Source organism: Elephas maximus, chromosome 17 (assembly GCF_024166365.1).
Source record: "Elephas maximus indicus isolate mEleMax1 chromosome 17, mEleMax1 primary haplotype, whole genome shotgun sequence".
Taxonomy (NCBI): Eukaryota; Metazoa; Chordata; class Mammalia; order Proboscidea; family Elephantidae; genus Elephas; species Elephas maximus.
Genome location: NC_064835.1, coordinates 49,992,094 through 50,019,790, shown reverse-complemented (window position 1 = coordinate 50,019,790; position 27,697 = coordinate 49,992,094). Strand labels below are relative to the sequence as shown.

General features: G+C 40.5%; 1 protein-coding gene across 3 annotated transcripts in view; it reads left to right on the top strand.

Annotated features, from left to right (window-relative positions):
* The window catches only part of DNAH6 (dynein axonemal heavy chain 6), a 315,642-nt gene that overhangs the window by 170,962 nt on the left and 116,983 nt on the right, over nucleotides 1–27,697 (top strand). For all 3 annotated transcript variants that reach the window (XM_049856189.1, XM_049856188.1, XM_049856190.1), the window contains 10 exons: nucleotides 2,079–2,300; nucleotides 3,120–3,267; nucleotides 7,312–7,469; nucleotides 11,505–11,636; nucleotides 15,180–15,351; nucleotides 17,837–17,983; nucleotides 18,568–18,641; nucleotides 20,613–20,767; nucleotides 24,260–24,491; nucleotides 26,166–26,318. In XM_049856189.1, the coding sequence (XP_049712146.1) occupies nucleotides 2,079–2,300; nucleotides 3,120–3,267; nucleotides 7,312–7,469; nucleotides 11,505–11,636; nucleotides 15,180–15,351; nucleotides 17,837–17,983; nucleotides 18,568–18,641; nucleotides 20,613–20,767; nucleotides 24,260–24,491; nucleotides 26,166–26,318 (1,593 nt within the window). The remainder of the gene's footprint in view (nucleotides 1–2,078; nucleotides 2,301–3,119; nucleotides 3,268–7,311; nucleotides 7,470–11,504; nucleotides 11,637–15,179; nucleotides 15,352–17,836; nucleotides 17,984–18,567; nucleotides 18,642–20,612; nucleotides 20,768–24,259; nucleotides 24,492–26,165; nucleotides 26,319–27,697) is intronic.

Here is a 27,697-nt window from a genome sequence, read left to right as displayed (position 1 = left end):
CTGCCTGAATGGACACGGGGAACACAGGGTGGAGAGGAGGAGCATGCTGTCTCATTAGGGGGAGAGCAGCTAGGAGTACATAGCAAGGTGGGTATGAGTTGTATATAAGAGACTGACATGAATTGTAAACTTTCACTTAAAACACAATAAATAAAAAATAATGATAATAACCTGGCCCATATTCTTCACAATGTCTGGGAGAAAAAGAAAGCCAAGGAACTTCTCTAGATTAAAAGGGACTAAAGAGATGCAGCTAAATTCAATGCATGGTCTTGAATTGGATCCTAGACTAAGAAACATGTAGCTCTAAATGGCATTATGGGAACAATTGGGGAGATTTAAATATGGAATGTAAAATAGATAATAATGTCAGTGTTTCGTTTCCTACTTTTGATCATGTTACTGTGATTATGTAAGAAAATATCCTTGTTTTTAGGAAATACACACTCAAGTGTCTAGGGTAAGGGGGAATGTTGTCTACAGCTGACTCTCGTAGAGTGAGAGAAAGATAAGTGGGGCAAAACTTGAACAGTCAGGTAACCTGAATAAAGGCTATGTGGGAGTTCTTTGTGCTATTATTTTAATGTTTCTGTAAATTCTAAATTATATAAAAACAAGAAGTTAGTAAGAGGAAAAAAAAAAGTTTCCTGAGTAAAGAATCAGACCTGTGGATTAGGACCTTTATATTAATGGAACCTAACACCTGTGGTTATAAAACCCTGCTGAATCCTCAAAATGATTGCATCATAATTGGACTGGATGAACTACGGACAGAGCCCACTGGGCTACAGGAAGTGATCTGATATCATCAAAGGGCAGCAGAAGATGGCCCAGAGCAAGCGTTCAACATTCAATTCAACAAATATTTATTGAAATCTATTACATGGTAGGCACAATTCTGGGTACTAAGATTAAAGAAAGTACCCAAAGTCTGTAGCCTCACAGATCTTACATTGGAGTAGAGGGAGTCAGAAGGAGACAAACAAATACACATCAGATGGTGATGACAGCTATGGAGAAAAATTAAGCAAAGCAAGGGTGATAGGGAGTGCCGTGGTGAAATGGGGGATTTTACATATGGCAGTCAGGGAAGCTTTGCTAATAAGGTCAGATTTGGACAGAGTCTTGAAGAAAGTCAAAGTGCTAGAGATTATTGAAGGATAAAGCATTCCTGTAAGAAGAAAATGCAAGTACAAAGGCCATGATTTGTTAAAGTGCTTGGCAAGCTTGAGAAGGAGCAGGGAGGCTGGCGACGTCAGAGTGGAATGACCAAGAGAGAGTGGGGTAGGAGATGAGGTCAGAGAGGTGGCAGAGAGGCAGATCATATAGGGCCTTACCATAAAGACTTTGGCTTTTCTCTTGAGTGCTGTGAGATGCCATTGATGGATTGTGACCAGGGAATATTTGGTCTGGCCTGGCAGTGGTCATACCATCTGGGTAGCAGCAAGGAGTCCAGATGACAAGTTGGATTCCTCCTCCTCTCTGCAAATCCCAATGAATGGGCTATTGGACTTGTATTCATTGTCTTTGTTAGTGGCCTTAGAGCCACCCAGCACTAGCCAAGACCCAGGGAGTATTATAGATTCTTTCTTTGCTAATCATCTTCCCGTTACCAATGAAACACTAAGTCCAGTAAATTTTATCTCCTGTTCTCTTTATCATCATTGCCTCTGGAATATTGAGATGCTTATCATTTCTTTTCTGGGCTATTAAGATAGCCTATTTATTATTCCCTTGCCTTTAATCTACTTTCTGTCTAACTCACCTTCTCTATCAATTATTTAAAAAAACAAAAACAAACCTACTGCCATCCAGTCAGTTCTGACTCATAGCAACCCTAGAAGACAGAGTATAGATTGACTCAATGGCACACAACAATAACAACAATATAATCAATACCTCAGATTTTCTCATGCATTGTGTCGCATGATTGTGTTTAAAGAATTAGAGTCAGCTACCCAGGAAGAAAAAAGAAATCCAAATCCATTCACATTCTTTGACTTCCTGTGTTTCTGTGGGATTATTTCTCTTCCCATAAGTCAATCCTGTTGAAGGCAGTGTTTAACTTTATACTTTAGCTTCCCAGTTCTGGTGATCTGTGGAGCATTCACATGGACTTTGAAACCAAACGGCTGGACCCCTGGGAACGAATCATACCTGCCTTCAAGTACAGCCGAGATGTTCCATTTTTCGAAATGCTTGTCCCCACAACTGACACGGTGCGCTTTGGGTATCTAATGGAAAAACTACTGGCAGTCAAGCATTCAGTGCTGTTTACTGGAATCACTGGAGTCGGCAAGGTAGGAAACCCGTATCATACAAGAATGTCCAAATTGAGAACATGATGGACTTAGAATTGTAAGCGTAAGAAATCATACATTATTTCTCGGGAAATTCTTTTAAATTTTGATAACTTTTTCAGGAAGAAGGTAGCTATGCTGAATCTATACAAACCCTAGTAATTGTTGCAAAGTTTGCCAATTTCAGAATAAATCCTCGGTGTCAATATTATATAAACCAGAGCATCCTATGGGCCATCGTTCGTGTGCCCTTGAAGTTTCTGGGGCTGCCTGCTGCACTGGTTAGGATAGGAATTGGTCAGGGCAGCTTGTGTCCCCAGTAGACTGTTGATGAAGGTCAGCCTGTCCCTCTGCCTATTTACCTAACACAACAACAGTGTCATTTGACTGTTGTGGAAAAAAGTCAAGCATGGGGAGAAATGCTAGTTGTTGGACTTCTTGGTTTTGGGGATTCCACATAAACAGGATTTCACTGTCTCCAGGTTCCATTATTTCGAAAAGAAATAGAGCATTTGTTTGGGCCCTTCTGTGACTCTTGCTATCAAATTGGCTTGTATGGTATTCAGAATGGATTTGGGTATGAAAATAGAAGAAAGCTTTTGGCTGAGATAGAGTCAATTGAAATATTTCTTTGGCTCTCATAGATATAACTAAATGGAATCTCCAGCAAGAGCAGAACAGACATTCCAATACAGCTTTAACCTCTCACCTTTCTATCCTGTTTCTTACTGATCCTATTGGATCATTACTAATATAGACAATGGAAAAATATTATTTTGAATTTGAAATCAACTAACATACTTTTTTTAAATTTTAAAGTCTGTTATTGCAAAAGGATTGCTAAATAAAATTCAAGAATCAGCTGGCTATGTTCCTGTTTATCTAAATTTTTCTGCTCAAACTTCATCTGCAAGAACACAAGAGATCATTGAGTCAAAATTGGAGCGGAAAAGAAAAAATATTCTAGGTAAGAATTAGCGTTTTAGTTTGTCCCGCATAAATTATTAATTAAGCTAATAAATCACTAAAGCAATGCACAAGACAAAAATATTGCTATTGTTGTTAGGTTCCCATCTAGTCAGTCCCGACTCATAGCGACCCTATACACAACAGAACAAAACACTGCCCAGTCCTGAGCCATGCTCACAATCGTTGGTGTATTTGAGCCCATTGTTGCAGCCACTGTGTAAGTCCATCTCATTGAGGGTCTTCCTTTTTCACTGACCCTCTACCAACTATGATGTCCTTCTCCAGGGACTGATCCTTCCTGATAACATGCCCAAAGCACATGAGACAAAGTTTCACCATCCTCTCTTCTAAGGAGCATTCAGGTTGTACTTCTTCCAAGACAGATTTGTTCATTCTTCTGGCAGTCCATGGCATATTCAGTATTCTTCACCAACACCATAATTTAAATGCATCAATTCTTCTTTGGTCTTCCGTATTCATTCTCCAGCTTTCACATGCATATGAGGCAGTTGAAAATATCATGGCTTGGGTAAGGTGCACCTTAGTTCTCAAGGTGACGTCTCTGCTTTTTAACACTTTAAAGAGGTCTTTTGCAGCAAATTTGTCGAATGCAATATGGCATTTGATTTCTTGACTGCTGCTTCCATGGGCATTGATGGTGGATCCAAGTAAAATGAAATCCTTGACAACTTCCACCTTTTCTCCATTTATCATAATGTTGCTTATTGGCCCAACTGTAAGGATTTTTGTTTTCTTTATGTTGAGGTGAAATCCATACTGAAGGCTATAGTCTTTGATACTCATCAGTAAGTGCTTCAAGTCTTCACTTTCAGCAAGCAAGGTTGTGTCATCTGCATGATGCAGGTTGTTAATGAGTCTTCCTCTGATCCCAATGTCCCGTTCCTCATATAGTCCAGCTTCTCGGATTATTTGCTCAGCATACAAATTGAATAAGTATGCTGGAAGGATACAACCCTGACCCACACCTTTCCTGATTTAAAATCATGCAGTATCCCCTTGTTCTGTTTGAACAACTGCCTCTTGGTCTATATACAGGTTCCATATACAGGTTCCAGTGTTCTGGAATTCCCATTCTTCACAAATTTGTTATGATCAACACAGTCGAATGCCTTCACATAGTCAATAAAACACAGGTAAATATCTTTCTGGTGTTCCCTGCTTTCAGCTAGGATCCGTCTGACATCAGCAATGATATTCCTCATTCCACATCCTCTTCTGAAACTGGTTTGAATTCCTGGCAGTTCCCTATTGACATACTGATGCAACCGTTTTTAAATTATCTTTAGCGTATTTGTACTTGCATGTGACATTAGTGATACTGTTCGATAATTTCCATGTTCCACTGGATGACCTTTCTTTGGAATGGGCACAACTATGCATCTCTTCCAGTTGTCTGTCTTCCAAGTTTCCTGGCGTAGACGACTGAGCACTTCCAGCATTGCATCCATTTGTCAAAACATCTCAATTAGTATTCTGCCAATTCCTGGAGCCTTGTTTTTTGCCAACACCTTGAGTGCAGCTTCGACTCCTTCCTTCAGTACCATCGGCTTTTGATCATATGCTGTCTCCTGAAATGATTAAACATCGACAAATTCTTGTTGGTACAGTGACTTTGTATATTCATTCTGTCTTCTTTTGATGCTTTCTGCATCATTCAATTTTTTGCTCATAGAATCCTTCAGTTCTTTCTGCTTGAGAAATGTCAAATGTGTTCTTCCCTTTTGGTTTTCTAACTCCAGTCTTTGCACATTTCATTATAATACTTTGTCTTCTCTTTGAAATCTTCCATTCGGCTCTTTTACATCATCATTTCTTCCATTTGCTTTAGCTACTTGACATTGAAGAGCAAGTTTCAGAGACTCTTCTGAGATCCTTTTTGGTCTTTTCTTTCTCTCCTGTCTTTTTAACGACCTTTTGCTTTATGTATGATGATCTTGATGTCATCCCACAACTCGTCTGGTCTTCAGTCATTAATATGCAATGCATCAAACCTATTCTTGAGTTTGTCTCTAAATTCAGATGGGATATACTCAAGGTCATATTTTGGCTCCTGTGGACTTGTTTAATTTTATCCAGCTTCAATTTGAACTTGTATATGAGCAATTGATGGTCTGTTCTGCAGTCGGCCCCTGGCCTTGTTCGGATTAATGATACTGATTTTCTCCATCATCTCCTTCCACATGTATAGTCAATGTGATTCCTATATATTCCATCTGGCGAGGTCTGCATGTATTAAAAAACAAACAAAAAAACCCTTGCTGTCTAGTGGATTCCAAATCATAGTGAACCTATAGAACAGAGTAGAACTGCCCCATAGGGTTTCCAAGGAGCATCTGGTATATTTGAACTGCTGACCTTTTGGTTAGCAGCCAGACTCTTAACTAAGGTGCCTGACCCAAGCAATGGTGTTTTCAATCACCTTATATGCATTTGAAACCTGGGCAATGAATAAGGAGACCAAAGAAAAATTAATGCCTTTGAAGTATGGTGCTGGCAAAGAATATTGAATATACCAAATTTGTCTTGGAAGAGATACAGCCAGAATGCTCCTTAGAAGCGAGGATGGCAAGACTTTGTCTCACATACTTTGGACATGTTACCAGGAGGGACCAATTCCTGGGGAAGTACATCATGCTTGCTAAAGTAGAATGTCAGAAAAAAGAAGACCCTCAACGAGATGAATTGACACAGTGGCTGCAACAATGGGCTCAAGCATTATAATGATGGTGAAGATGGCTCAGGACTGGGCAGTGTTTTGCTCTGGTGTGCACAGGGTCACTATGAGTCAGGACTCACTCAGTAACACCCAACAACTCTGTGGACTGACCCTGCTTCTCTGGCACTGAATTACTGTTCAAGCTATATGGGAAAGGCTTCCAGGAGTGGGCTTTCTGAGGGACTCCCAAAGAGTCCCCCACAGGCCAAGCACTGGCCTCCCCACTGGAAGTCTCTCTGATGTTGGGAAGCAGTCTTTCAGATCCCATTCACTCTCACCCCCCGGAGGTGCACCCCATAGCCTCTTGCTGCTGGAGTCCACTTGCCCATTCATAGCCTTCCTGGGTGGGATACTGGCCAGATGCTCAAACTCTGCTCTCTTCCACGTTGTTTATCATCCTGTTGGCCTTTCTACCCTAAACAGTGGAGATACCAGATGCTTCACTGACCTCTTCTTTCCTTTTCTCTTTTTTCTGCCCAGTTATGCACAGGGCAACAGATGCTTGTCTGTCTTTCTGGTGGAGGGCTCATATCTTTATGAGTGATTCTGTTAGAATCTTTCCCCATTCCCTGCCCTAGTACCTGGCTTCCAGGGACCAGAGGATGGGATGGAGCACAGAGTTTGCCTCAGTTACCTTGGAAGCGTCTTCTGTAGTTAATCTCAACCACAGGGATGTGCCTATTTGCTGATTAGGTGGAGTCACCAGCTCTACCTGGGTCATTCTCTTGCCCCAGCCATCACTCAATCTTTTTTTTTTTTTTTCTGATGAGTATGTATATTGACTTTCTGGAAGTTAAATGTGGTATTGTGCACCCGCACTATACCGCATTTCTCTTTGATGTGATCAGCATGTTTTTTAACACCCAGCCCTATTTTCCCTGTGAGGGTGGTAGATGGCATTTGTGTAAGGAAACCTTCGGTGTTCTGCTTCCTAATGTGAAAATAAAATGACCTTCTTCACCCCATGTTCAGGCCACACAGTTGGCAAGGGCAGCAGCTGTGCTAAGACTGAGAAAAGTTCAGATCTAACTGGAGGTCACGTGCTTCTGAGAGTGAGGGGGCGTGGGCACCTGACAACATGGACGTTCTGGCCAGGTCCATGTCTCCCGGAAGGGGTCCAGATGGGGCCAGGGAGAGGGCTGTCCTCCTCAGGGAGAGACTCTGCTGGACCCTTCCTCACTCAAGAAAGAACTGAGCTCATGATGGTCTACAAGGTGTCCACTTTATCCAAATCCGTACCTAAGCTTTGTCTGACGTTTTCCAAGGGCAAATCATAATTCTTAAATTCATTTTCTTTCCCCCCAGGAGCACCAGGAAACAAACGAGTGGTGATTTTTGTTGATGATTTAAACATGCCCAGACTGGATCGCTATGGCTCTCAGCCTCCCATTGAATTACTCCGGCAGTACCAAGATTTTGGCGGATTTTATGACAGAAACAAACTCTTTTGGAAAGAAATACAGGTTGCTTTTGGTTTTAAATTACTTTGTGTAATTAAATTTAAATGGCAAAGGAAGGAACGTGACTTCAGTGTTTCTCTGATGCCTTTCAATTTAATTCGTGTAATTCAGTTCATTCAGTTGAGTTCCTGCCATGCTTGATTCAGAGGTTCACAGACAAGTGAGACAGCCTCCGCCTCCCAAGGGCTCAGCTTCAGAGTGGACAGGATGTGTATTTTTAATGCAGGGTGATGAGTGGAGAGACAAGAGGGAGACTTCGTAGAGCTGGGTCGAGCATGAGAGAAGCGTACCCAGAGAAAGTGATTTCAAAGCTGTATTTTGAAGGCAGAGCAGGACAAAGGGAATGTTTTCCAGCTCAGGGGCAGGGACTATGAAATGCCATGCAGTGTGACGTGTGAACACCAAAGCAGCAGGAGAGGACACCTGGGAGGTTTTCAGAGGAGGCATCCTGGATAAGGAATGCGAATTTGCCATTTGAGTGATGGGGAGCCTCTGAAGGAATTTATATGGAAAGGTTCCACTGGCTACACGGTAGGGATAGACAAGAGAGGAGGCAAGACCAGAGGCAACTGCAGGATCCGAGAGGAGAAGAGAGTTAGAGCCCAGTGTGACCAGCAGGGGTGAGGGGAAGATTAATAGGACTGTGGAGTGTGGAGACTGAGGGAAGAATAGGAACCTAGGCTGACTGCCCTATTTCTGTTTGGGAGAATGTGAACCACCAGCCTAGACAGAAAAGGAGGGTGAGTTTAGTTTTGCTCACAATAAAAACAAACATTTACTTGTACCAGACACTGTTCTAAGTGCCTCTCACTTACTAACTCATTTAACTTTCCCAGTTTTCTATAAGACAGTGCTATTAGCCTCATTTTACAGATGAAAAACAGAGGACCAGAGCATTAACAGTTAGGTAATCAGCCCAAGGTCACACTGCTGAATGACAGAACTGGGATTAGAACCCAGGCCATTTGACTCACGAATCTGTGCTTTTACCCAAGATTCCTCCCTGTCTCCCGTGTTAAACTCAGGTGCGTTGGGACATCTAAGTAGAGCTCTATTCAAGCTGTTGACTTCTTAAGCAAGAACTCTGGAGAAAGCATGAACAGGAAGATAAAAATTCAGAATATAAGTTGTAATTAGAAGCCAAAAAGAACAGGTTACTTTAGACTTTTATATATATTGAGCATTTAATGCAACATAATAGACACAGAGTCTATCAATTTAAACTGCAAGAGTGGGTAAAAAGTCTATGCATTCGTTCATTCATTCAACAAGTATTTATTGAGCATCTGCTATGTGCCCGAACTATTTTATGTCCTGGGGATTATTGTTGTTGTTAGTTGCCATCAAGTTGGCTCCAACTCATAACGACAGAATGAAACGTTGCTCGGTCCCATGCCATCTCCATGATCTTTGATGTGTTTGAACCCATTGTTGACCCTATTGTGTCAGTTCATCTCATTGAGGATTTCCCTCACTTTTATCGGCCCTCTGCTTTCCAAACATGATGTCCTTTTCTAGTGAGGGATGCCAGAGTAAAACTGTCAAAAATCTCTCCTCTAGTGGAGCTCACAGCAAACCTGGGTGGCACACATCTACTAAATTAAAGGTTGGTGGTTCAAACCTACCCAGAGGCACCATGGAACACAGGCCTGGTAGTCTGCTTCTGAAAGATCATAGCCTTGAAAACCCTATGAAGCCACTCTACGCTGCACACATGGGGTTGCCATGAGTCAGAATCAATTCTGAGTGATGGCATCTGACAACAACAACATATTCTGGCAAAAGCCTAAGCCAAGGAAGGGTGAGTTACCATGGAAAATGACAGGTGAAATGCTGCAATCACAAAAAGCAGAGCATTTGAGATGAATCATGATTTTTCCTATAAGTAAGACATCGTCATTCTTTAAAGAGGAAGAATAAAGTAAGAGTAAGTGGCAGAGAGGGAAATGGAGCCTGAAGAGATAGGACAAGCTGCAGTGGAAGTGAGAATTGAAGGGGCACAGGGAGTAGGTCCCGAGAAAGGGACCTCTTGGTCACTCGTACAGGGAGCCTGGGATGGGAGATAAGCCTACACTCAGCTGCCAGGAAGAGGTCAGCAGCTTTCTTCTCCCAGACTATCTGCAGTCTGTATTCAACAGGAAGGTCTCTCCTGAAAACAGTCAGAATGAAATTAGGACACCTAGCAAACAAAGCCATCCTTTTGCATAAGGCTTTCTACTTTCCACAAGAGTTTTTCTAACTATCTTTCCAATAGCCTGTTGAAGGAAGATTATTATCTCCACTGTAAGCTGTAGTCTTCTAGAATTTCCCTGTCTCTTTGCCAGGAATATGAGGGTAGGAAGGGAATGACCAGGTCAAACCTCCCACTATGCCAGTCTTCAACTCAGGTGTCCGGTGACTCCTGCCAAATGAGTTATGTGGAAATGCCCCACTATGGAGTTCAGGGTCTCCATCATAGGGCCACAGACTGCTGTTCTGACCCAGGTGTCTCTCACTGCCCCCAACACATGCCCCACAACCCCTCTGAAGCAGATGGCTTGTTTTCTCCTGGCTGTACCTGTTACCCCCACCCATGTGCCTTTGTGAGGGTGTCCCCTGCCTGGAAGGCCTTCACTCTCCAGCTCTGCCACTAGAATCTTCCAGCTCCTTCAAGGTCCATCTCCAAATTACCTCTCTCACAGTGCCTTCCCTGTACCCCATTTCAATATGCTGTCCTCATTTACCTATGTGGAACATTTTGTGTGTCTCTGTTAATGACCATCATGCTCTGTCTTGAATTAGAGCTGTTTGTGTGATCACCTATGTCTTATTCTTCACCATTAGACTGTGAGCTCCTGACCTGTCTCCCCCTTATCTTTATGATGAGCTTAGGCTGTTGCTTGTTGGAGCTGAATTCACATAGTAACAGGAACCTACCTACCTCAGGCCTTCGTAGTATAGATCGGAGGCCAAGAAGAAGAGAGGTGCGTTCCAGAGAAACCGCTCATCTACTTTTTCAGGCCTCCTAGAAACTTGATCAATTTCTAAAAGTATCAGCTTTGTATTTTTTCTTCACTGGCTTTTCCAGGTTCCAGAATTTCCTCCTAACATATAGGCTAATCACAGTAAATATTTGTCTGATCAATTATTTCTTTTCATCCCCATTTCCCTCATGTGAAGCCAAGCCATCTCTTTCCTGGAATGCTGAGACCACCACTGGTCTCCATGTCCCTGCAGCCTGTCCCCAGCCTGCAGACAGCCAGAGTGGTCTTTTCAGATGCTGTCATCCCATTCTTAAAACGCATCAGTGCCTTTCTGTTGGTTTTAGGGCTCCCCTCCCACTGAAGGAATTTGCACACGCTGTTCCCTTTGCATGATATGTACCCTGCTTCCCCACTTTGTCCTTGTCTCTTGATTCTTATCAGTCTTTGGATCTCCACTCACACTTTGTGAAATCTTTTCTGACCTCATGGGCTAAGTTAGGTTCCAGTATCAAGCATTGACATAGCATTACATCCCTTCCTTCAAAAAACTCACCATGGTTAATATTCACGTATTTATTTCTGAGATTATTCGCTTATAGCATTAAGCTCTAGCCTACCCCCAAGCTCCATGAAGGCAGGGAGAAAGAGACTTTTTCTCTCCGTTTTAGCCACAAGAGCCCAGCATAATGCCTGCTATGTGTAAGTAGCACAAAGCCTGCTACTTAGTATTTGCTGAAAGAATGAATATATCTTAACGTCAGATACAAATTCTTATGGTAGTTTAAGTTTTTACATGAGAGTATTTATACAAGGTAGATGAGTTAACTGAAGGACCTTGAACAAATTACTTAGCCATCCAGGGCCTTGATTTTTTCCCACCGATAAAATGGGGACAATAACAGTGATCTCCTGGGGCTGTTGTGAGGCTTGAGTCAGATAATGCGTCTGAAGCTTCGAGAGCAATGCTGGCATTTAGTAGGCCCTCAGAAACCGTTGACTTTGTGTCTTGCTGTTGGGATGGGCAGAGCCTCCACTTTCTTTGCTGGGTGACCCGAGTGGACCTCTCCCCTCCTAGGATGTAACGATTGTATCAGCATGTGCACCTCCCGGTGGTGGCCGCAACCCTGTGACCCCCCGCTTCATCCGCCACTTCAGCATGCTGTGCCTCCCGATGCCCTCCGAGCACAGTCTGAAACAGATCTTTCAGGTGAGTGTGGATTTAAACCTAGGCAAGCAGGAAATATACACATATAAGACTCCCACGATAAAAGTGTTTCTAAGGAGCCCCCCTATCCCTTCCCTGAGCAGAAACCAGGTAACACAGAAACATCTGGGGAGAAGCTGACAGGCATTTGTATCCCTGCCTCTTTGTTGGTGGCCCCGGAGATAGTTTTAGGAATGCAAAAAGATTGTCAAAAACACAGCCCCTGCCTTTAAGGAAAGCTACATCCTAGGCCTTTGTGTCTTCACAGATCTCATCCATTGCCCAGCCAGCCCTCACCTGTGTTCTCCCCTCATACCTGACCACCAGGTCTGTGTGTCCAGTTGCCCATCAAGCAGCAACACCTGCTGTTCCCAGAATGAGCTCAAGCTCAACATAGGTAAAACAGCACTCCGCCCCTGCCACCACCACCACCACCTCCAACAAGACCACCCACCCATATGTCATCCACCTGTGCTAATTCCTTTGGAGCCCTGGTGGTACAGTGGTTAAGAGCTTGGTGTTCAAATCGACCAGCTGCTCCTTGGAAACCCTGTGGGGCGGTTCTACTCTGTCCTGTAGGGTCACTGTGAGTCGGAATCAACCCAACAGCAATGGGTTTGTGTGTGTGTGTGTGTGTGTGTGTGTGTGTGTGTGTGTGTGCGCACGCGCGCGCATGCACATGTGCACTAATTCCCTAGGGGATGACTGCCCCCTGTTTTAAATGGGAAGGATAAGGACTCCTGCCTTGTAAGGTCGTTTCAAAGATTAAATACAAAGTACTCAGCCCAAGTGTTCAATAATCCCCCAAAAAACCCTTGCCCTCGAGTCAATTCTGACTCATAGCAACCCTATAGCACAGAATAGAACTGCCGCATAGGGTTTCCAAGAAGCAGCTGGTGGATTTGAACTGCCGACCTTCTTGGTTAGCAGCTGAGCTCTTAATCACTGCACCACCGGCGCTCCAAGTGTTCAATAACCAGACATTATTTTGAGTAGAATGATGATGAAAGAACATGAAGCACCATAACTAGAGAATACTGTAGCCAATCAGCAAAGGCTGCATGGAGAAGGTAGTCTTGGAGGATGCAAATTGACAGGGAGGAACAGATCCTAGAAACAGAAGATACTTGGGTAAATGCCATTGTAGAGGCAGGAAATAAATGGTAAAGGGGGTGTATAGGAGACCAAGCCTAAAAAGTATACAGGTAAAATACATACATACGCACCCATATATATAGTTTTTAATCACCTACTATTCTGTCCTATAGGGTTGTTATGAGTCGGAATCAACTCGACAGCACTGGGTTCTGGGTACTAGTTTTAAAACAATAAATAATAATACTGCACTTTTATAGTCTGTTCCAAATTAAATAGCACATATATGTAGGGGGCACACCACTAATGGCAAGTCACTGTTTGCACAAATGTTGGAACACGTGAGGTTATGGGTGACTCTTCCTTGAACCACAATCCATACATACCTTAGTGTTTACTTATGAGAAAATTATATGACAAAAATATGCATCACTGTACACTCTAGGGATTACCGAAACAGCACACAAAAAATTAAATTGATAGTATTGTCATTAAATTAAATGTAATTTCTAATTAGAAAGATGTAACAATAGCAATGGAAAACCATGATCAATCCCATAAAATACTAGTAATGTCCTTACACCAAAGCATCCTTACCCGAAGCTGTGGGAATTCTGACTATCTCATGCGCATGTGCATCTCATGTGGACGTAGGAGCTTTGCAATGCTGCCAAACGCATCGTGTCAGCCAGGCTCATAAATGGAATACCTGGCTGTGGTCCTCAGTCAACTCCACTACATGCTAATTTTGATTTATGAATATCAATTTAGGAACCCTACAAATATTTGTTGAGCACATACCATTGCCAGATATTGGTATCGTTTTGAACAAAATGGTTGCTATCCCTGTCCTCTTGGAGCTTCCACCACAGAGACAGATAATAAACAGATGAGTGAACTAATCTACATAAATAAAATCAAAATTCTCATCTGTCTGTTCTCCTTCACACATATACAGCTGGCTAGTTTTTCATCAAATCTAAAGATTGCAGTTTAAATGGTCCTACTGAAAATATGGGCCATGTGGAGAATGTTATGTTGGAAACCCCCAAGGAGGTAGCTCAAAATGAGAGGTTGTCTTCATAAACAACTGAAACTAATGTTCAGCAACAGGCCCATTGTGGTCAGAGAAAACAAATATTTCCATTTATTTCAAAATATCTTGAATGTAAGCCCTAAATCTAAAGTTACAAGGACTGAGTTGCTAATATTGATACGCATTCTGTTGGCTTCTCCCATGAGTAATTCCAGGGTTAATGGTGATGGGAATTTATCTATTTAAAATTCTATAATGATTTTTCCCCAGCAACTGAGGATGGGGAGCTAGCCAATAAGCACGTACGTTTAAACTGTGGTAAGTTGTATATGAGAACATCAGGGAGCCATGAGACAGACTAATGGGGAGACTTAATTTAGATTGGGTGGCCAGGGAAGACCTCTCTGGGGAGGTGACATGTAACCTAAAACCCAAAGGATAAAGAAGTGCCAGCCAAGTGGAGAGTCATGGGGGTTGTGTATTGGGAGGAGGGAGCAGCATGTGCAGAGATCCTAAGGGAGGAGAGAGCAAAAGTGTGGTGTTTAGTGTGGCTTGGACATAGCGAGTAGTGAGGGGAGAAGGGTAAGGTGGGGAGGCAGGCCGGGAGGCAGAGCCAGGCCACGCAGGGCCTCATGGAGGTATGGGAAGTGTACCGAGAGCTGTTGAACAGTTTGGATAGGGGACTGCCATGACCTGATTTGCAGGATTAAAGGTAACAAAAGTGGGGCAAGAGAGGAAGTGCAGAGGCCAGTGAGGAGGGAGAGCAGAAGCCCAGATAAAAAGAGAGGATGCCGGAATGCGGTAGTGTCAGGGAAACAGAAGGAAGCCGACTGATTCAAGAAATGTATTCCAGATTGCTTGTGGAGGACAGAGAATGGGGGTGTCAAGAGACTTCTACATTCCTTAGTTGGTGGAAGGTGGGTCCCTTTACTGAGATGGGAAAACGGGGGGTTGGGAGAAGTTCATAGTTATCAGTAAGCCATACTTTAAATCTACACGAAGAATTGTGGGTTATCTACACGAAGAATTGTGGGTTATCCACCCATAAAAATCAGAGAAAGGACTTTAGTTCATTTCCAGGTGAGTTTGGGCCCTCCACGGAGACCCTCCGGACCCACCAGGCAGCAGGAGTCTAAATCACTTGAGAGTAAAGCTTGGTAAGTTCACTAGTTAGATATGAATGCCACTCAGGCACCACTGAACAGTCAGAGAAGGCAGGAGTGAGCCCATTCTTGACAACATATTCTGGAGTGAACAGAAGGACGTTAGTACCCAGATGTCCTTGCATTGGAATTGACTTTCCGGTTATTATTAGAAAAAAGTATCATCAGATCTGGTGTATTTGAAAGATAAATATTAGGTAAAAAAATTTTTAAATAAAATCTAACCCTCTCCCATTATGTTTCTGGTTCCAGGCCATCTTAAACGGCTTCCTGAGTGACTTCCCACCAGCTGTAAAGCAAACTGCATCAAACATCGTCGAAGCCGCAGTCGAGATTTATAACAGGATGAGCATTGACCTTCTCCCAACACCAGCCAAGTCCCATTACGTCTTTAATTTGAGAGATTTATCCAAATGTGTGCAAGGTAGTGTACTGAGCCCTCATCCTCTGACTGCACCCTCCATTCATTTCCATTGGTTCCCCATCTCACCACAGATCCTTGATCTTCCCAGCTCCTATTCTGATAACTCGGATTCCCTTTTCTTTTTCTTGCCCTGTAGCCTGGTTCCTCCTTCACAGGCTGCTGGGGGCCATTTGAAAGTGGCACACTGTCCTTGCCACAAAATGACACAATAACTTGTTTTCCTCTTCCTCCACTGAAAGTTTGCCCTCCTACATTGGCAGTATAGCCCTGGCATCGATGAACTCATTTTTCCTAGAAAACTCTGGAATATGGTTGTGTTTCTTTAGTGGTAATGAACTGCTTCAGACTCACTTCTGGCTTCTCAGACATTGTCTAATCTAGTCATTTATCTCCCTTCCCCACTGACCTTCTGTTCCTATCTTTTAGATAACTCCTGAGCCTCAAACTTCAGGGTCCATTTATCTCTGATTTTGTACATTATAAAATAGCCATGAAATCCCAGTTTTGAATATCTTTTCCCTTGTCCCCATATATCATCAAAATGTTTTGGAAAGTTCTTTATTTCCACTAATGTTGGCTAAAAAAAATTTTTAAACTTCAGTCATATCAAAACACATAGATATCACACACACACACACACACAAAAGTGTAGCATTATTATGCATAGAAATAGCCTATTGCTCCGTAGCAGCAGCACAGCACCTACCGTGTTGTGTCGTATGGTGTGCGTTGTCTGCTGTGTGGACATCGCAGCTACTCACCCTGTCCCGTCGGCAGTGTAGGAGCCCCATGTCAGGGCCCCCCGCTCCCCATGAAGCATGAGCTTTTCCAGGTTCTGCTGTACATCAGTGCTTTAGTTGTAACTTGAAATCATTAGAACTGAGTTTGTGATTATAAGTGTTTTATATATATATATATATATATATATATGTAAAATGTGTGTGTGTGTTATTTTGAAGTACTTAGAATAATTTGAGCAAGAGCTAGAAGGACCAGGGGCATTTGATGAGAACTAAGCATTGGGGAAGAATGCAAGAGGGAATCAAGGTTTTGAAAACAGTATGAATATCAGGAGGAAAAAGGGTTACTAAAGCTGTTGCCATAGCAACCCTATAGGACTGAATAGAACTGCCCCATAGGGTTTCCAAAGAGCAGCTGGTGGATTCAAACTGCCGACCCTTTGGTTAGCAACCTGAACCCTTAACCACTGGACCACCTATATACATAATTTTTTTTTCTTAACTCCCCAGCCCCCCTTCTCCCAGCCTTGGTACCTGTCAATCCTCTCTTGTCTCAATAGGCTTAACTATTCCAAATATTTCATATAAGTGGGATCAAACAGTATTTGACCTTTTGTGCCTAACTTATTTGACTCAGTGTAGTGTTTTCAAGGGTCATCCATGTTGTGTGGAACATGTATCAGAACTTCATTTCTCTTTAGGACTGAATAATACTCCATTGTATGTATAGACCACATTTTATCTGTTCTTCTGTTGATGGACACTTGGTTTTTTTCCACCTTTTGGCTATTATGAATAATGCTGTAATGAATGCTGGTGAACATCAGTCTGTTCGAGTCACTGCTTTCGTATCTTTTGGGTATATATAGCCAAGAGTGGAATTGCTGAGTTATATGGCACTGGGTTGTTTTGTTTGTATGGTAACTCTACGTTTAACTCTTCTAGGAAGTGCCCAACTGTTTTCCGTAGTGACTGCATCACTTTATATTCCCACAACCTTCCCAACATTTGTTATTTTCCATTTTTTTTATAATAGCCATCCTAGTGGGTATGAAGTGATATCTCATTGTGGTTTTAATTTACATTTCCCTAATGGGTAGTGAAATTAAGCATCTTGATAGCCATTTTTATATCTTCTTTGGAGAAATGTCTATTCAAGTCCTTTGCCTTTTGTTTTGTTTTGTTAACTCCTCTGCCCTTTTTTTGTTTGTTTGTTTTTCTTTTTTTTGGTTGTGGTAAAAAACATATATCAAAAACTTTGCCATTTTAGTCATTTTAAGTATACAATTTAGTGACATTAGTTACCTTCACCATGTTGGCCTACTATCACTACTATCATTTCCAAGAATTTTACATCACCCAAACAGAAACTCAACACTCCTTCACATTTCCCCATTTTTCGAACATATATATTTTTCAAGAAATATAGCACTCCCCAATTAATATATTGCAACCCAGTGTAATAATGAGATCAGCTTTGCTCATATTGTGAAGTCTGACCACGTCACGTGTTCAGTTAAAGAAACATCACAAAACAGGAAAAAAGTGTTTTTGTCAGATTCTGTGTTCCAATTTTGGTTTCAAAAAATGAGGTCACCATTATATGTGTGTATATAAGAGAAGCATCCATTTTTTATATTGTGGGGTACACTTGGACTTAAGGATTTCCTAATCAGTAACCTTTAAACTATTACTAGATAGTTCACAAAGGTAGAATTTTTCTTTTTTCTTTTCTTAAAATACAGGTATTCTCCAGTGTGATCCAGGAACAATAAGAGAAGAAATACAGATATTTAGACTCTTTTGTCATGAATGTCAAAGAGTCTTCCATGATCGTTTGATTAATAATGAAGATAAGCACTATTTCCATGTTATTTTGACAGAAATGGCCAGTGAGTATAAATCTTTATTTATCTGTTGTTGGTTTTTTATTTGTTTATTTAGGTTTTGGTTTTTTTTCTGGTAGGAGAAAAGCAATTTGGCTTCTGTAAAGGAAAATTAAATGAGTTTATATACAGTAATGCAAAATGAATTTTAGTCATTCATGAGTAAAAGTTCTTGTCTTTGATGGTTCAAATGTATGAGATTTATTATCAAAATTATGTTCTTTAAATTCAAGACCTAAAGCTTAACTATTTTAAATTCAGTATAGAATTTTAAGTAGAGGAGGAAAAGTACGAAAAATAGTGTTTTGTCTGAGAAGCAGCCATGATATTTCTAAAGAAATTCTTATTAAATAATGTGCTCACTTTTTATTTAATAAAATTTAAAAATATTTGTTAAATATTTTTAATCTTAAATCTGGATGACCATCAACCTAAAGTATTTCAGTGTTAACATGGCTCTCTCAGTCTTCATTTATACTAATTAAGTTTTCTAAGTGAAGTAATAGCTGGTATTATTCTCTATGTTTTATCATTAAAATACTGCAGTCAAACTTATCATTATGTTAAAATATGTTTTGTTTTTTAAATAGACAAACATTTTGGAATTGCAATTGACCTAGAATATTTTTTGAATAAGCCCATCATATTTGGAGATTTTATTAAGGCAAGTATGTTGTACTGACTGCATTTTAAGATTTTAAAGCACTTACTATTTTCCAATTCAGGTTTAAATTCTACCAGAACTTTAGATCGGGGAAGGTTACAGATCTAGACTAGAGGTCAGGAAACTATGGCCCATCGGCCAAATCCACCCACCTCCTGTTCTTGTAAATAAAATTTAATTGGAACCCAGCCACACCCCTTCCCATTCATTTGTGTGTGTTTTTGCACTACAGCGTCAGAGTGGAATAATCACCATAGAGATCATATGACTGACCCACAAAGCCTAAATGTTTGCTGTCTGGCCCTTTACAGAAAACGTTTGCTGACCCCTGATCTAATCACATTTATTATAGCTTGAAGGAGAGAACAGTCAGGCATTTGATTTGGAAGGAAGCAAAGAGGTTCAGTCTCTTAATTCAGGACCAGAATCCTCTTATTGCACTCTATGTGTCTGTTTAGCCTCAGCTCAAAAACTTGCAGCGATGAGAAGTTACTTAGTAGAACTTCCCTTTTCATTTTTGGGTAACTATGAGTAGCAAATTTTTCCTTATATTAAACCCCCCAAGTCTGCCCCCCAATAACTTTTACACGTGGGCCCTAATTTTACCCTCTGGATCTGCCTAGAGTAACTCTTCAGTCTAACCACCCTGCCTAGGCTGAACAGACAGCCATTGTGTTTTATCAGGTGTCTCCAAGAGGGGAGGTACCATGTCTGTTTTGTTCACACTATATCCCCAGCTCCCTACACAGATCCAGGTCCATGGTAGGCTGTCAATCAATGCTGGTTGAACAAATGAATGAACTCATCTTTATATACGTATGTATGTGACACTTCACCACTCTGGTAGGCTTCCTCTAGATGAATATTGTTGATGTGTGCTGTTGAATGGATTCCAACTCATAACGACCCTAGAGGACAGAGTAGAACTGCCCCATAGGGTTTAAAGAGTGCTGGTGGTGCAGTGGTTAAAAGATTGGCTGCTAACTAAAAGGTCAGCAGTTCATATCCACCAGGTGCTCCTTGGAAATCCACTGGGGTAGTTCTACTCTGTCCTATAGTGTTCCTATGAGTTGGAATTGACTTGAGAGCAATGGGTTTGGTTTTTTTGGTTTGGTTTAATTTTTAAGGGAGCAGATCACCAGATCTTTCCTTGCACAGAGCAGCTGGTGAGTTTGAACTTTCAGTTAGCAGCCGAGCACTTAAGCATTGCACCACCAGGGCTCCTCAGATGAATATTACCACCTGATAAACAATTTTGTGTGAATTATATCTATTTAATATATCTAGTAAAAAAATAAAGTTCAAAGTTTATTTTCAGGTAGAGATAATAGTCCCTAGAAGCCCTGCTGGCACAATGTTTAAGAGCTCAGGCTGCTAACCAAAAGGTCAGCAGTTCAAATCCACCCAGGGACTTTGGCAGGTTCAAAAAGGGACTCAATTCCCTAGTCTACAACTCAGATTTCATTGTCCACAATTTATTTAATCCAAGACGACTGCTGTGCAAAAACTACATATAATTATGGTGTGATTTGTTATAACCATAACAGCCTACCATGCATAATTTTCAACCCATTTAGCTGCTCTGATGCCAATTACCTTAAAGCAAAAGTATGAAACCAGAGTAACATATAAGTGAAAAACATGAAAAACCTACTTCCAAGCTGCTGTGTAAATTTTATTGCATTGAATAATTCACTGAAAATTCAGTGTATCACTTGAAGAGTTAAATGAAGTGAACTTTCCAGTTATCAGTGAAAATCCAGCTTTCCTTGATTTTAAAGCCCTGCTGGCATGAATCTGAATAGACTTGATGGCAGTGGCTTTGGTTTTTTTGGTTTGGCATATATACCAGTGAATGATTTAACTAATGACATAGATAAAATAATCTTCCCTTCTAAGGTTATGTATGTTATGTATATTGATATATCAGGATTGATCCAACTTGGTTTTCTCCCACAAATCATTTTACAGTTTGGAATAGACAAGAGTGAACGAATTTATGACGATATGCCCGATATGGAGAAAATCGCACATGTTCTACAAGACTATCTTGATGATTATAACCTCACTAATCCCAAAGAAGTGAAGTTGGTGTTCTTCCAGGATGCTATAGAACATGTCTCAAGGTATAGTGCTGTAAGGTGCTCAATAATGCATTGATCTAATTTCTTTTGTGTTAAAAGCTAAAAATTAAGTTGTATACAATTCTTTAAATAGATTGCTAGAAGGACAAAGGTCTATTAGCATATCTCACTGTAGTTTAGAAGTTTTTAAAATATATTTTAAATACGTTTGGCATGAACTTTCTATGGACTCCCAAGGGTTATTATATTTACTAGATATTTGTTTTTCCTTTTTTATTGTGCTCTAAGTGAAAGTTTACGATTCAAGTCAGTTTCTCATACAAAAACTTATGCACACATTATTGTGTGACCCTAGTTGCTCTCCCTATAATGTGATGGCACACTCCTCCTCTCCATCCTGTATTTCCCATGTCCATTCAACCAAATCCTGTCCCCTACTGGCTTCTCATCTCACCTCCGAACAGGAGCTGCCCACTTAGTCTCATGTATCTACTTGACCTAAGAAGCACACTCCTCACCAGTATCATTTTATGTCTTATAGTCCAGTCTAATCTTTGAAGAGTTGGCTTCGGGAATGGTTTTAGTTTTGGGCTAACAGACAGTCCAGGGGCTATGTCTTCTAGGGTCTCTCTAGTCTCAATCAGACCATTAAGTGTGGTTGTTTTACTAGAATTTGAGCTCTGCACCCATCTTTTCTCCCGCTCCATCAGATTGTGTTCCCTGTCAGGGCAGTCATTTGTGGTAGCTGGGCAACATCTAGTTCTTCCATTCTCATGCTGATGGAGTCTCTGGTTTATGTGGTCCTTTGTGTCTGTTGGGCTCATATTTTCCTTGTGTTTTTGGTGTTCATCATTCTCCTTTGCTCCAGGTAGGTTGGGACCAATTAATGCATCTTAGATGGCCACTTGCTACCTTTTAAGACCCCAGACACCGCTCACCAAAGGGGGATTATTCATTAAATATTAACAGATTGTTTCTTATTGTATTTATATGTCCTGTCTTGTTACAAAAATATCTGAAGTGGCTTACAGGGGACTTACACAGCACACCAGGGCTAATCATATGCATGCCCAAAGAGGGGGTTTAAGATTACAGTGAAACAAATTGAACCCAAGGATCGAAGATTCCATCTATTTATAAACTAACTCTTACCCATTCCAAGAGTCCTTTGAGGGACATGCCTGACACATGGGCACCCAGCCCCTCATAATGGAGCTTACATGTGGAAAATGTTAGCAGTGGTTTTCTCTCTTCAGTTACAATGGCCATGTTTTACTTCTATAATAAAATAAATAAATAAATGAAGCAATTATCATCTTAAATATTTGAACCTTGCTTTCTCCAATTATCAGCATCATCATGAATAAAACTAGACATATATATATATATACACACACACATAGATAGCTTCTGGTAAAACAATACGAGAAATTAAACCTCCTTTACGTTTCTCTCATGATTTCCTACTTTGTGTTGACCCAATCTGAGATTTTAAATTATGATAATGATGAAACATGGAAGAAATTATCACTTTTACATTATGTATCTTCTTTTTAAAAAGAATTTATTGACAGAATCATTACTAATTTATCATCTTATCAACAATATATGGACTTGACTCTCATATCTAATACTCACTTTTATACTGACATCCCTTCTGCCTTTTTTGGATTTTTAAATTTTATTCAGCTGTATGTATATCTTCAAAGAACCTCTTAGGAAGGTGTCTTGGTTATCTACTGCTGCTATAACAGAAACACCATAAACAGAAATTTATTCCCCCACAGTTTAGGAGGGTTGAAGTCTGAATTCAGGTGCCAGCTCTAGGGGAAGGCTTCCTCTCTCTCTGTTGGCTCTGGGGGAAAGTCTTTGTCTCCTTTCAACATCTGGGGGCCCAGCATTCCTTGGAGGTCTCCATGTGTCTCAGCATCAATATTCCCCTGGGTCTAGGAGGTTCTCAGAGCAGGGATCACAGGTCCAAAGGATGCATTCTGATCCCGGCTCTTTTTTATTGGTGGTAGTGAGGTCCCTTTCTCTCTGCTCACTTCTCTGTCCTTTCATCTCTTGTAAGATAAAAGGTATGACTCCTGCAAGGGTGTGACTTGAGTAAGGGTGTGACTCAAGATACACCCTACAGTGATCCTGCCTCATTAAGCTGTAGAGGTTAGAATTTACAACACATCACAAAGCGGAAGATAACTTACATCAGATCATAAAATGGAGAATAATTACATCCAATCACAAAATAGAGGACAGTCATACAATACTGGAAATCATGGCCTAGTCAAGTTGACGCATATTTTGGGGGACACAGTTCAGTCTATGACAGATGGGTTTGCAGATGATTTACTTTCTGAATATTACATGTTATTTTTCCCTCCGTAATCATTGTCTTGTGGAATATCATCTTGTACAATATATATTTGAGGCCAACCTACCGGTATTTGTTCCTTTGCGGGGATAATTTATTATTTCTGCCTTTTTTTTTTTGCCTTAGATACTCACAAAGTTTTTCAGTTATGCCTAAAATGTACATTGCTACACACGCATATTTATATTTTCTCCCAAAAAAGATTTAGTGCTCTGCCCCTCCTCTTCAGTTTTCTTTCCTGACCCTCAGCAACTTCTTTAGATCTGTGGCTTCAGCTCCAGTGGGTTTCTTCTATTATTTCAGTCACGATTGCTTCAGTTCTATCCCCTCTTGTCTCTCCTACAGGTCCTATTATGTGACTTCTGGTATCCCACTTGGTTCTCCTAGATTTCTTCTCCTTATCTTCCATTTTCTGTTTCATCATTTTAATAAAATTTTCTTTTCTCTTTGAGTTCTGAGTAAATTTGTTGAGGTTGTCTTCTACTCCACTTAATCAATTTTCCATGGTGTCCTATTTGAGGGGGCCCTTTTCTCACCGAGGTTTTCAATTTGGCTGTCAGGTTTTCTATCTCCATCCAGTTTTTCCTAAATTTGGATTTTTCCCCTTGTTTCTGAATGCTTGCTTTAGTATCATGATTGCAATGCTTTTTTCATCTTTTTTTTTTTTTTAACACAAATCAGAAATTTTCTAAAATTTTGCTGGCATCTTGCAGTAAATCCATTTCAGGTTGTTCCCACTGATCCCTCCTTATGAACAGAAGTGCCCCTACCTAGAGCCAGTCATTTTTCTGGCTTGCCAAAAAGGGAGACTTCGGCTTGCCAAAATAATGATTAATGTAAGTTGTGGCTTAGATTGGCCAGAGTCCCTGACAAAATCATTCACACTGATGAAGGGAGAAGAGATTTCACTTTTACTCTAAATTTGTGTGCCCAGCGCAGAGAACCAACAGCCTGTAGGGAACTGGGGAGATATGTAAATAGAGAAAAGCACAGCAGTACTTTTCTCTCAAGAATGAACCCCAGAGGCACCCTGTCCCTCATTTGTGGCATCTTGCTGGATGATGAACCACTGGCCACCAACGTTCTGTACTGAGGCAGACCCTCACAGCAGAAGCCACGTTTGTAAACTTGACACTAGTCTTTGTCTGCTTTGCTTCCTGCAGGATTGCCCGGATGATACGTCAGGAAAGAGGCAATGCCCTGCTTGTTGGAGTAGGAGGCACAGGAAAGCAGTCTCTTACCAGACTTGCAGCTCATATATGTGGTTACAAATGTCTGCAGATTGAACTGAGCCGGGGTTATAACTATGATAGTTTTCACGAAGACCTGAGGAAGTTGTACAAAATGGCTGGTGTAGAAGACAAGAATATGGTTTTCCTTTTCACAGACACCCAGGTACATATAATAGTCCTCATGTCAGAACAGGAGAAATGCAGGTTTTACAATTACACATGTGCTATAAACGGTTTGTAGGATGAAGTACAAGGGATCGTTCCCTCTGATAGATTTTGTGGACCTCAATTTTTATAGTACATTTTTATTTATTTTACCCAGTATTATTTTCCCTTTTTAAATTCTAAATAATTAAATATGATCAAAGGCGAAAAAGATGAGAATGTTTTTTAACTTTTCTTTTAAAACAAGGCTCTCCTTGGAAACCCTATGGGCCCGTTCTATTCCTGTCCTATAGGGTCTCTATGAGTAGGAATCGACTCAATGGCAATGGGTTTAGTTTTTTTTTTTTTTTTTTTTTGTTCATAGAAGTAAATAAAAGAAAGGAATTAGTTATTAGGGAAATATGTTCTGACTGAGAAAAGAAAAAAATAAGGGCTATGTTTTAGGGTTAAAGTTACTAAAATTAAAATGGGATTACATCTACGTCTACAACAACCAATTTAATTGATCTTTAATGTATTCTATAGTAGATGATGAACACTGACTACACTTGCGTGTTTTAACTTTAGGGACAATAACCTTTCTAGAAATTAGCCAAGGAACAGAAAATAGATTTGACCCATAAATATTTTAAACTTCCATTTAGTTATTAAAACATTGTAAACAGGATTAAATACAAACAGAAAATGGGAAAGAAATTAACATCTATGATATGCAATGGTTTATATTCCAATATATAACTACTTATTACTAGTGGACAAGGAAAAGACAAACACACCACTAGAAGAAATATAATAATGTAAAAAACAAACAAACCCTTTGCCATTGAGTTGATTTCGACTCATAGCAACCCTATGGGACAGGGTAGAACTGCCCCATAGGGTTTCCTAGGAGCAGCTGTTGGATCCCAACTGCCAACCTTTTGGTTAGCAGCTGAACACTTAGCCACTTTGCCACCAGGGCTCCGTAATAATGTAATAGAATGTGAATAAGAAGTTCCTAAAAAAAAAAAAAAAAAAAGGCTTTAAAACACATGAAGAAATTAATATCTCCGAAAGAAACATTTACACTCTCCAAAATAACAAAAGTATATGTTAAAAGTTAATAAAGTCGTACTGGAATGGGAAATGGTAAAATCTTCAAAATCCGTAAAATATTTATGAACTTCCATTATTAATTTCACTCCTGAGAATTTATCCTACAGAAATTATCTAACTGGGGAGAAAAGGTATAAGCCCACATATGGACTTATAATGTAAATGAAACTGTGAACCATCTAAAATCCATGTAAACATATGGAGCATCAACTCAGTGGCATGTTATACTCCCATTAATGGTTATAAATATGATAAGTACATAACTGTGGATTAATACTTGTCATAAAGCAGTAACTAAAATGCTTACACATGGCTTGAACCCTGTAAAATATCAATACCTTCTAAGAAACAAAACAGGAAAGAAAAATGAAAAAAATCAATGCACTTGCTTGCTATGTTAGAATATTAAGATTCTATCTAATGGGTTTTGGGTATCTAATTTTTGAGATTATCTTTTCTTAAACATATAATTCATTCAATGTCAATGTCAGATACAATATTTGCTTTATAGTTTAAATGTAACAAATCCAAAGTGGTACGTGGGTTGTTGCAGCAACCATTCTGCTCTCTTCTTTAGATCGTAGTGGAGGAGTTCCTGGAAGACATAAACAACATCCTGAACTCGGGTGAAGTGCCTAATTTATTTGAAAAGGATGAACTGGAGCAGGTTTTAGCCGCAACTAGACCAAGAGCAAAAGAAGTAGGAATTTCTGAGGGAAACAGAGATGAGGTAGGACATACCGAAATGGCCACATGGTTTTATAAATAAAAAGCTGTCTTAGCCTTTTATTTAAGAATCCAAAAATTCCCTTAACTAATCTGTAGATAGGAAGGGGAAAGGGGGAAATTGCTTAGGGGGTCACTGAGCTTCTGTTAAAGGTTATGGGAAATTTTGGAAACAGATAATGGTTGAATGACACACATAACTCAAGTCATTGAACCATGTGAAGAGTGTTGAAAGGGCAAATGATTTGTTACATATATATTTATCATGAGAAAATATATATTAGCACTGGAACAGTAGTTACAATAGTCTAACTCAAATTTCTTTTGTGCCCCCAAACTAGTAATCTATTCCAAAAACCCATTGTCATCGAATCGATTCCATCTCATAGCTACCCTATAGGACAGAGTAGAACTGAGCCATAGGGTTTCCAAAGCTGTAATCTTTACAGAAGCAGACTGCCACATCTTTCTTCCATGGAGTGGCTGGTGAGTTTGAACTGTCAACCTTTTGGTTAGCAGCTGAGTGCTTAGCTACTATACCACCAGGGCTCCTTAGTACTCTATTAGCAACATATTATTTTTAATAAACTTTGCACACACAGAAAAAGAGACCATGGATAGAGTTGTTTTTTTTTTTTCAACAATGTTGGTTTTCTTTGTAATTCTGTGTGTTTAATTTTCTGTTTTAAAATATTGCTTCACCAGACTTCCGGAGAAATCTGTGGAAAGCGAAAAAGCAGAAACGCCGCTGCCCTTCACAGGGTCAAAGTCTTGTCCAAACTGGCCAGCTTCCCACATCCTCCTTTAAGCCCACCTTTATTCTCCCATCCGCAGCACCCACCTGAGGAGAGTCCAGCACTTTTGACCCCTTTGCCTACCAGCCAGGCTATACCACAACTAAACAGAAATCCACTTCCGCTCACTCTCTCAGGGACAACTTTAGCTGCTCTCAGCTTTCATTTCTCCAACAATGTGCTAGATTCCATACACAAGTCTTGTCCCTTATTTCTGCACCTTTTTTTTTTTAACTTTTTGGGGCTGTTCTTCCTTGTGTCTTTTCTTTGTCCTTTCATAAAAATCTCCTGTATCACTAGGTCAAGGTTCATAGTTATGGACGGCAGGATCTACTTCAGCTAATGTAACCAGAAAGGGATTTATTAGAAGGGCACAGAATCATTGGGAGTCCAAAGAAAGAGATTCCAGGCTGAACCCCTGGGAATGGATGTAAACTGCACACTGCAGAAGCCAGGGACCAAGGAAGCTGCCACTTCTGCCGCAGCCATTCTTTTTTTGTGTGTGTGTGCTTTAAGTTTACAAATCAAGCCCGTCTCTCATACAAAAACATACACACCTTGCTATGTTCTCCTAGCTGCTCTCCCCCTA